At 43.0% G+C, this 10,914-nt stretch overlaps 1 protein-coding gene across 1 annotated transcript in view; it reads right to left on the bottom strand.

The window, feature by feature from the left end:
* Positions 1 to 1,843: 1,843 nt before the first annotated feature.
* The window catches only part of KCTD1 (potassium channel tetramerization domain containing 1), a gene marked incomplete at both ends in the record, with an annotated part of 31,550 nt that continues 22,479 nt past the window's right edge, over positions 1,844 to 10,914 (bottom strand). Inside the window, 3 exons of the mRNA XM_079533969.1 lie at positions 1,844 to 2,002; positions 4,591 to 4,896; positions 7,036 to 7,180. Coding sequence (XP_079390095.1) covers positions 1,844 to 2,002; positions 4,591 to 4,896; positions 7,036 to 7,180 — 610 coding nt within the window. The remainder of the gene's footprint in view (positions 2,003 to 4,590; positions 4,897 to 7,035; positions 7,181 to 10,914) is intronic.

The raw sequence follows: 10,914 nt of genomic DNA, 5'->3' as shown, positions 1-10,914 counted from the left end.
GTAGAAAGAGCAAGCATTTATTTGGTATGAGGACTACTTGCTGCTGATTGAAAACAAGCACTTTCAGTGAGGCAGCTGTTTCAATACTGTGAGTAGACAGATCAGCATCACATTGAAGACCCAATAACCTGCTCAGGAATCTTCATTTATGGAGCCCCCTCTTCCACCCATTTCCATATCTCAGTAGTTTCAAAACCCCATTGATAGGTGTTGCCAAAGAGCTATTTAAGTATGCCCTCTGGCAAATTTCAATGGAAAACAGAAAAAAATGGTAGCTTTGAGTTATCAGACTATATTAAAAACCTTATTACATGTATTTACTTTAACAATTTCTTTTTTCTTTTCTTAAATAAATAGCAAAGTGTCACCAAAATGAATGTAACGCCGGCACCATTGCTTCGATAGAAACTTCCATACCGGGATGAGTACACAGTCATATTCTGGAATATTGCATAAAAAGGTACTTCAGAGGAAAGAAAGTGGTTGCTGGTTCATCTCATGTGGCAGAAGCATCTCCCTGGGAGAGGGCCATGTGGTGGCCTCATGGAGTTGGGCTGGCTCTAGGATGGCCTTGCAGGACTCACCCATTGCCTGCTGTCAGCCACGGTGCAGCGTGAGGAGCTGAGGGGCTCACTCTCTAGGGAGAAGAACACTAGGTCTGAACAAGGGAAATGAAGGGCACGAAAACAAACTGGCTGGTTAACATGCAGCAGGGCAAGGTCATTGAAAATGGAAGCTGCCTGCTCTTTAGTTAGAGGAAATGATGCAAGCGTTGTTACATCAACACTTACAAACTCAGGCATTCATTTCAGATGGGTTTCCCTGGGCTGGATTGGTGCTGTTTTTTGAGCTTGTCTCTTCAAACCAGGACAAATCTTAAGGACAGCCCTGAAGGAAGACCCCAAAACACAATGCCCGCACAACGCCTGCTGCCTTCATCTCTGTGTACTGTGCCAGAGCGCAGGGAGCTGAACCCCACCTCTCTGCTCCTGCTGGCTGAAATCAGACCTTTATTACTTTAAACAGAGTTTATTGTATTTAATACATTATAAAATTTGAAAAATTGTAGGAAAGCAGCAGATTCAAACCAGAGCATCTCTACCAAATATTAATTATTCTGGCCCCCTTTGAAAAAACACAAAACAAAATGAAAAAAAATAAAAAAAAAAAAAAAACCCCAAAAAATTCATTCAAAAGAAAAGTTAAGCTTTCACATCTGTGAGGGCAGACAAAACGTGTGCGACTTCTGTACAAACTACATTTAAAATTTCATTTGAGTAGCTTTTCAATGCAATGAATGGTCATCTCCTGAACGCCTGCCCATCCACCTCTAAAAGACAGACATAAAACCTCCATATGCAAGTAGAGTTGAATCAAAGTGTGTAGACATTAAAAATTGAATGAGTGTTTGGAAATGAAAAATGTGTTATGAGCTGTCTATGAATCCCCCCATGGTAATGGCTTGTACACCATTAAGTGGACCCAAGTAAGTCTTAGGACACTTAATGGCCATCACAGCACCAACCTCATCTACCACTTGTTTGTCATTGCATTTCCTACCCTTTGATGTATACATACATATATATACGTATGTATGTACATATATATATGTATGGCTGTATTTTCTTCTACACCTTGAGGTTTTTATTATTACTACTATTCCAAGTGTTCCCATATGAATTCAGGTGTGGTCTCTATATTTGATATAAATGTGTCTTTTATTCACTTTTACTTGCAGGACTTGTTTGGAGTCCAAACTGCACATGAAACGTTCCCCCTTTTTTCCTCTCTTTTTTTTTCCTCTTTTTTTTTTTTTTTTTTTGCATAAAGAAACATGTCCATTTTAGTCCAGAGGCTCTTGCTTTATTCGAATGACGGAGGGTGCACGAGATGTCCTTCTGAGTTCTCGTCTCAGTACGTATTCACTGAATTGGGAAGAGTCCACTCCACCTCCACACGAGCCAACAATCTCAAATCCTCTTTGCTGTAACCTCTCAAGGACCTGAAAAAACAGGAAACAAACACCAAGGTTTAAGTAATGAGCGGACTGTCTGTATCTTCTAAAGACTAAAAAACCAACCACAACTGCAAAGATCTGTGCCTGTATTCAGACCAGTGGTAAAAACTAGAAAGCTTTAATGATGGAACTAAATCTCTCCAGTCACCTACTTTCCTTCATCTTCACAGCCTGAGTGTTGCTTCCAGTGGGAGGGGAGGGAAGGGAAGGGGAAAAGAGAGGAGGGGAGAGGAGAAGAGGAGAAGGGAATAGAAAAGTGAAGAGCAAAGGGAAGGAGGAGAGGAGAGGAGAGGAGAGGAGAGGAGAGGAGAGGAGAGGAGAGGAGAGGAGAGGAGAGGAGAGGAGAGGAGAGGAGAGGAGAGGAGAGGAGAGGAGAGGAGAGGAGAGGAGAGGAGAGGAGAGGAGAGGAGAGGAGAGGAGAGGAGAGGAGAGGAGAGGAGAGGAGAGGAGAGGAGAGGAGAGGAGAGGAGAGGAGAGGAGAGGAGAGGAGAGGAGAGGAGAGGAGAGGAGAGGAGAGGAGAGGAGAGGAGAGGAGAGGAGAGGAGAGGAGAGGAGAGGAGAGGAGAGGAGAGGAGAGGAGAGGAGAGGAGAGGAGAGGAGAGGAGAGGAGAGGAGAGGAGAGGAGAGGAGAGGAGAGGAGGAGGGTGGGCAGAAGGGCACGCACCCATGCAGTTCACCCAGCAAGCAGACGGGCTAAGATCTCAGGTCCTAGCACCACACTGCCAAAAGCATGCAAGAGCCAAGTTTTCTTCCAAAACAAGATTCCACTGTTATTATTAAGTTTTCCTGCAACTCCTGTGCTCTTAACCTTACTTAGACTCTGCTACTTTTCTCATGCCTGTCTCTTCTGCTGCCAGGGCTTTATTGTCTCTCACCAGTAAGAGACATGGGACTTCTGTCCAGAAGGACAATACCAACAATACCCCACTGATGTTTAGCTGAAGTAGGGACACTTGCAGGGTTCCCTTCTGCTACCAACTGCTCTCACTGCTCTCTTCACACACCTGAAGGCAGGGGAATACAGTGTTTGTCCCACTGTGCCACCAATTAGCACATTGGCTTGCAAGGGGAGGGTTGGGGAAGATGGAGGAGCAAGTTGGGTTTTAAAATGCTCAGAACTACAAGACATGCCATGCTTTTACATGCACTGCTTCAGGTCAGCAAATGTCTTTCCAAAATACAGTTAATTAAAGAGCAGACAAATCTCAAGAAGTAGGAGGTGGAAAGAAGCCCTGAAAGAAGAACAAACATCAAAACTTCAGAGCAATTTCTGTTTAACGTGATCCTTAGCTTTTAACAACATTAAGTCTACATTCCCCAAGTATGTCTCAATGCAAGCCACTGGAAAATACAGCAGGAGAAATTAGGTCCTGGGAAAAAATGCAATGGGTCAGGAATCTAGTTCAGCCTTGGGCAAATCACTGAGTCTACATCTCCTTCTCAAGGTCTGCAAATAGTCACTGTCCTACATCACACTGTTTTGGGGATGGGGAGATGATTATGGACACTAAAAATGGAAGATGTGGCATCATCAGCATGGGATCATCATCTGTCTTGAAGTCTATGTACGTGTTGCCATTTTTACTTTTTATTGTGAAATAGGCTTGGAAATTCTTATTTGTATGATAAAAACATAAATATCGGGACAAATGCTGAACTGCTAAAGGGCAAATTGCTTTGACAACTCTCATACAACATGTGGCTGGACAACTCTCCTTGAAATTCATATCCGTTTTCAGTTATAATCTTGCATGTAGCGGTGTTCTAAATTTGCATTAGTCACTATGACAAAAGAGCTTTGATGTTTCAGTATGACCATGGGGCCAGTAAGAGGCACAACTTCTGACCTTAGCATGCATTAACCACATCTCGATAGTTCAGATAGATCTGTCCGTATTCCTATGTTGCAGTAGCACATATGCAGCACCACACAAGCCTTCAGCACGTGCTGCCATGCTCAGCCCTCCTCTGCATCAGAAAATGGGGACAGAATTTTGCTACCTAGAGGCAGGACTCGGTAGCAGGAAGATGTCAAGCTCAGACGGCAATGCTCCTTCAGGTAAGAACTTGCTCATGAGTGTGGAGCGTAAGGAGGTGCAGCTAAATCAAAGACCATCATAGAATCATAGTATGGCTTGGGAAATGACTACCCAGCCATGAAAAAGCATTTCACTCCAAAGTGCTGGTTGTGCATGATGTGCTAACTAGTTGCAGATGGGTGTGAACTTTTTTCCACTGGGAAAATTATATACCAGTTTTACCATACTTGTGTTAACTTCCCCCGTAGTGCTCTGTAAGAATTCTTCACATTGCATGTCACCTGACAGTCCCATTGAAAGGCCAAAGTCCCACCAAGATGCCCCACTTCAGGGTGTTAAAGCAAGTTTTCAACTACTGTAACTTGTTTTGTGAAGAGATTTGGTGATGATGTGTGAGAATGAAGATGAGAAAGCAGCCATAACCCACAGAAGTAACTAGCTCAGAACCGGCAGCTGGTTTTGTTCATGGAATTCCCAGCAATGAGAGAGAAACACATCAGCCCACAGGTACCTGGTCGGTAAGCTCTTTCCTACCTGAACTGAGTTGAGGTGGCAGTATCCGTTCAGCGGAAATCTGATGACATGCGTTGAGTCATGATTCCAGCCGGCATTGACAGAATTACACATCACATCACCAATCTCTGGAAACACTTCTTCTATCAATGACTTATCGCCACTCAGTGTAATCCTCTCACCGAGATCTGGGGCAACACGCACCACCAGGCATTCACAAGATTTTGAGAAGCGGCCACTCTCCCGGTCTTGTTTCCACCTTTCCATCTCTCCTAGCATGGGCTGAAGCTGGAAATACTTTGCTTCTTCGTATAACAAACTGTAGTCCTGAAAGACACATATGTTACTGTGCACAGTTAGGAAAGAGGCAGTGCTAATGTACTGCTTAATGTATACGGTTATTCAGGCTAACATTGCTCTAGCTCTGGAACCCTTCAGACATAGCTCATAAATACTGTGTAGGAAGGTGTAATAAAATAACAGTGCAAGCAAAAAATAATAATAAAACCATCAGCTGCTTGAAACAGACCAGCATTTGTAAGGGAAGGGGGAATTTGCATTTGCTCATGCTGTGGAATAACCCAGGCAGCCACATCCCACTTTTCCCTCTGTTTTTATTCCAACAGTGATGTCATAAGATAATGACCTCATTAAGCAGATGGAACAGAATTCAATCAGGATTCAGAAAATTCATCATTAGGATCCATTGTGTCTTACAGCAATACTGGCAGCCACTGTAACAGGTATAAGAATGTAAATGAGGGAGCCTGCATTGGTTCAGTGCAAAATGGTTAAGAAATTTGCATAATAAATTGCACATACTACTGCATTTAAAAAAAATAAGGATCTTTTAGTACCTCTCCATTTTGCCAACAGTATTGTTCACTACATCATTTCACACACCAGAGCAGAGAGAATGCATTTCTAAGCATGGCTGTACCTGTCGGTCTGAACTTTGTCTGTCATCGCATTTTAAATAAAAAAACAAATATTACTGATCTAGGCTTAAGACCATAAGACAATTTGGAAAATATTTATATAGGGAAAAAGAAATACAAGAGAATTTGGCAAGGCAGAGGAATAGGAAGACCAAATAAGAAGGCTGGTAACAGTCAATACAGCCCTAAATTTCAGCTACAGACTGAATACTCGATGAACATGGGAAACCTAAATCATATTCAGAATACTTCCTACTGTCTAATGAAAAAGTAATCTAACCTATACATTTCTGAAAAATGAGTGCTGCAGTTCATTTTAAACACATGTTTCAGGTGACTTGCAACACAAGTGGAGAGGATCAGAAGTTAACATTTTTAATTTCAGCAGAGCTACAGCGTATTTATGTTGTTAAAGGTCTCTGCATATGTAACTTCTTAATACTGCATGGAAAGTGGCTTTTCCTTTTTCAATATTTCTGATTACCTTCAGGACAAGAGCAGAGAGCAGCACAATGCCATTCTAAGGCTTCAAAAGAGGGGTATGACGCTTATCAGCTATTTCTAAACTCGCACATTATTCAGGTAGGTCTGCCCTTGTCACGCATGGGAGCAGTACACATCTGCAGCAGAAATTCAAAGATTGCTCTTGAACTCAAGCTCACACCCGTTATGCCCCAAACACCTCAAAATGTCTCAGATACAAAAGATAAAAAGACTGCACTGCTGTGTGAACTGCACTAACCCTTCCACAGCACCACTTCTGTTCAGTTTGAATTGCCGTATGTCCTACAGTGATCCAATCGCCCAGCTGGCTACATTGATGTGCACTCATAAATAAAAATTAAAATCTCTTCTAATTGCAACTGTTGTCTCCAATACTTACTACACTGACACCACAGCTACACCAATATACGTGATATACCTGCAAGAACACAGAGTCTGAAGCAGGCTGATGTCTAGGTGAACTATCACAAGCTTACTTTGCTATTAAAAAAGAGAAAAGCAGACTCTTTAATAAAGATTAAATAAACCAAGGATCTGGAGGAGAAAACAGTCTATGACATAATGTTCAAACATTACCATGTGTGCAGTTCATTTTGTCAGTACTACGATTCCCAAACAATTTTCTGAATTTCAGTGTGGGAGTGGAAGCAGGAGTTGTTTCAATCCGAAGAGAACGATAAGAGAAGACTAGAAGGCAAGTAACCGGCAAGGCTCATGAGAAGCTGGTTACAGATGCTAACATCCCTTCTGTCTCCTTCAGTATACTATGACTTTTAACTTCCCTAGGTCGAACATGGCAAGGTTGCTCCATTACACTACAGACGAAGGGATAATTTAACACTGATGTCACTCTAGGAAAGCCTGACAGATGCTATGGCAGCAACTTAGCCACACTTAGTTTTGCAAAGTACCTGAAATCAAGCACCATATTCTAGCTGTGCCCCCTGTCTGGGATTCCAGTTTGATCACAGATTCTTGTTTTACTGAAGTACATGCAAAATATCCAAGTCCTTTGAAATCTCACCTTGAAATCATCAGGAATGAGGAGTTTTGATGTTCTTAAAAAATTCAAGATATATCTGAACATTTGCCCATCTCTGTCGATGAAATAATGCTGCTTGAGGCTGTCGAGGACGATGGGCTCCGTGCCATCAAAGAGTCTGCCGATTCTGCAGAGGAAACAAGAGGCAAACGTCAGGGTCAGACCATGTGCGGCTTGGCAGTGATTGGGAAAACCTTCTGCTCAAAGCCCTGTTTCATAAGAGGACAACCCTTGAGTATTTTGGGCATCTCTCGCAACAGCAGATCCCATTTAGGACATATCTCCCAGTGGCTTCACCAGCAAACCCCATCCCACTCTGCTGCAGCAATCTCCTCCACCAGTTTCATTCTGCTTTCTGGGGAAGCACACGGTGAACTTGATATGGCTTAAAAACTGCACTCAGGAAAAATTTTTTAATTATTTCTAATGTATTATTAATTTACTTTTAAACCCAGATCACTTTTTGGATGCCATTTACTGCAGCTAACGCTTAGACCAGCATAACTGAGGGGACAGCACATTGTAGGAATAAGCAGCTAAGGATCGTGTTTAAATGGGAGGTAATGATTTCACAGCAAAACCCAACAGTTTGTGGCAAGTATCAATCACCAGGCTCTAAAATAACCAGAAGAAGCACCTCTACTTTTAGAGACCACTCAGTCACCCAGAGAACCCAGAAAATCTCACTTGCTAAACATGCTTGTAACACCAGCTGCTGGTTGAACACACACTTTCTACACATGTTCCTCACAAAACCCGATTTAGTCAGAGCAATGGGAAGGGCTGAAAACTGGGAACAAAACATCAGCCTCAGTAACAAGAAATGCATGCTACGTTTCTGTGCTGAGGTGTTTGCAAACATCTCCTGAGTCACTCACCGTTTTCCAGTGAAATCAACAGCAATGACAGGTATGTCTGACTGGGAGTGCATGTTTACGTGCCTATACGTGCATGGGGAGGTATTTTTTGATTCTTCGTGACACCACCCACCCCTCCAAAGAACTGTAAACAAAACGGTCTCAAAATAGCTAACTTGTGATACGTCACGTGGACACTTTGCATGAAATACTACCGACACATGGGCATGATTTTAGAGCTTTGTCACAAGCTGTTGCATTCTGCAATATTCTGCAGACTCTGTGCCTTCATTGTTTTAATGAAAAGGCTCATTTGTATATAGTTCTTGTCCTAATATACCCAATCTGATCTGTGAACCAACACGAAAAATCCTATGCATTTTGTTAAGGAACAGTCAATAACATCAATGTACACCAGCATGGAGCTAGGTGAGGCACAGGCACTCTTTTTCCCTGATCACACCCAGCTTGTGACACAGGCAATGTACACGACTGTCTTTTCACAAACAGATCCAGCAAGCACAATGAACAACCACAGCACACTGTTTTCCTTTTAAAAGAAGATGTGAGTAAACAACCATTCCTCATCACCACCCTGAGGCTGCTTTGAGCCCTCAAAACCAAAACCCAAACTCAGTGTAACTCAGAGGCAGTCAACCTCTGGTTCATTTTCTCACAGAATGGCTTAGGTTGGAAGGAACCTTAAAGCCCACCCAGTCCCCTCCATGCCATGGGCAGGGCTGCCACTCAGCAGCTCAGGGCCCCATCCAAGCTGGCCTTGAGCATCTCCAGGGATGGGGAACCACAGCTTCCCTTGTGCCAGTGCCTCGCCACCTGCTCAGTGAAGAGTTTCTTCAAGTCTAATCTAAAGCTCTCTCTTCTAGTTTAAAGGCATTGCTCCTTCTCCTATCACTGTACTTCCTGATAAAGAGTTCCTCCTCATCTCTCCTGCAGACCCTTTGAGTACTGGAAGGCCACGATCAGGAGTCCCCAGAGCCTTCTCTTCTCCAGACAGAACAAAGCCAGCTCCTTCAGCCTATCTTTGTAGGAGAGGTGCTCCAACTCTCTGATCATCCTCAAGGCCCTCCTCTGGACCCGCTTCAAAGCTCTACATCCTCTGCTGTGGACTCCAGACCTGAGCAGAATACTCCAGCTGGGGATTTACAAGGATGGAGTAGAAGGGACAACGGCCTCCCTGGCCCTGCTAGCCACCCCTCTTTCAATGCAGACCATCTGGACTGCAGACTTCCAGTTTGCTAGCATAAACCGCTGGCTCCATTTTTTCACCCACCAGTACCCCAAGTCCTTCTCCAGAGGGCTGCTCTTGATCCACTAATTGCCCAGCCTGTACCCACATTTAGGATTGCCCTGACCTCGGGGTAGAATGTGACCCAAGGATGCTCTGCATCCCTTTGAAATGCCACAGCCAACCCAAATGGAGTCTGAAATGGCATACATGAGCACAGCAGGCATCTCTGTAGTACATTCAGTAATAAATGCTGCACATTTATATGCACGTAATGCTAGAAGAGGTGAGACCAAGAAAGAAATAAAAACCCATTAACCTCAGCGGGCCATTAAAAATTCAGAATCAATTCAAGTGGCTTGAAATCTGTAAGATATAAGAAACTGAACACATTTCACAGAAAGATCCAAGCAGCACAAAACAATTTTTTCTCAAAGCTATCCCTTAGATTAGAACAATTCAAACTTTCTCCCACTGCTACCTGTTACTGCCTGCCCCAACAGTCAAAATGTAAGCTGTGACGGGCCATATAATGCAGGCTCCTGTTCACTAGGTGGATGAGCAACGTTTATGTCTAATATGGAAACATAAGGCATTTAGATTTAATTTTCCCCCATACTCAAGCATGTTGTCTTGGAATCTATCACAGAATACACACACAAAACATATACATTTGGCCAAGTCAGTCATTACTGAAAAGTATAATTGTAATTGGTTTCTGCAGCTTTACCCTAGTTCTAAATTACTGTTATAATTATGTATTTTAAAACCTCTAGGCTTTTTGCCTTCATTTTATTAATTGTTTAGGAGAAAAGTAAGATATTATCAGAGGATGGAGTCTTCTGACAAAAATCACAGAGAGCACCAACACCTGAGAGCCAGCCCAGCTGGCCTGGGAGGGAGAGCCAACAAAGTGCCACCTTTGAGTGCAGCTGCTTTCCAGCAGCAGAAAAACCCGAAGAACTGCAAAGTGCCAACTTCATCCCCTGTCCCTTCCCCAGATTCAGACTGCAACAATGATGCTCTGGGAGACTTCTGGAAATAAAATGGTAATGGTAGCTTACTTTTTTTTTTTTTTTTTTTTCAGATAGAGAACAGCAAATTCCAGCTTTGTGGCCCCTCCAGGGTAAGGCCTGTGATAACTGAGTGCCCAAATCTGGTGGCATGGCCTAAGCTAAATTTGCTGCACCTGCCAGGAGAGGAGACGGAATGGAAAGAGGCACAGCAGCAAACTGTGACTGAGCCCTGCCTCATTCTGCATGCTGGGTAATATCTGAGACCCTCTCCTCTCTGTCACTCTTCATTCTGCTTGGTCTCATGCTGAAATTACAAATGCTTAAGTGACACCAGGCTGCAGGCATGAGATGGGACTGTGAAGGCATGTTTCACTTACCAAGAAAAACTGGAAGATGTTTTTCCTCATCTCTTTCTAGACAACTTCAGCTGATGATTGACAAAGATAAGTTTGTTTTTTTCACTGCCAAACACATAAGAACTGAATGGATTTCCAAACAGCAAAGTATTTTGAAGGATGCTTGCAAAACAAAGTGATAATTACATGGAGAGCTAACCAAATATCAAGGGTAAAGGATGAAAAATTGTAGTCCATTTACAAGGCAACATACTTCTAAAATGTTTAATTAAAGCTAACAGGCTGGAATTTTCTGTATATAAGGAAAATTAATGTCCCATGGGTTGAAAGTGCAACCTCCAATGGGTAATAATTAACGCTGATGGCTTTAAGTATCATAATCCACT

This window comes from Tetrao urogallus (genome assembly GCF_951394365.1).
Source record: "Tetrao urogallus genome assembly, chromosome: 3".
Taxonomy (NCBI): Eukaryota; Metazoa; Chordata; class Aves; order Galliformes; family Phasianidae; genus Tetrao; species Tetrao urogallus.
The sequence above is the reverse complement of the archived record's forward strand: the minus strand, read 5'-3'. Positions and strand labels throughout refer to the sequence as shown.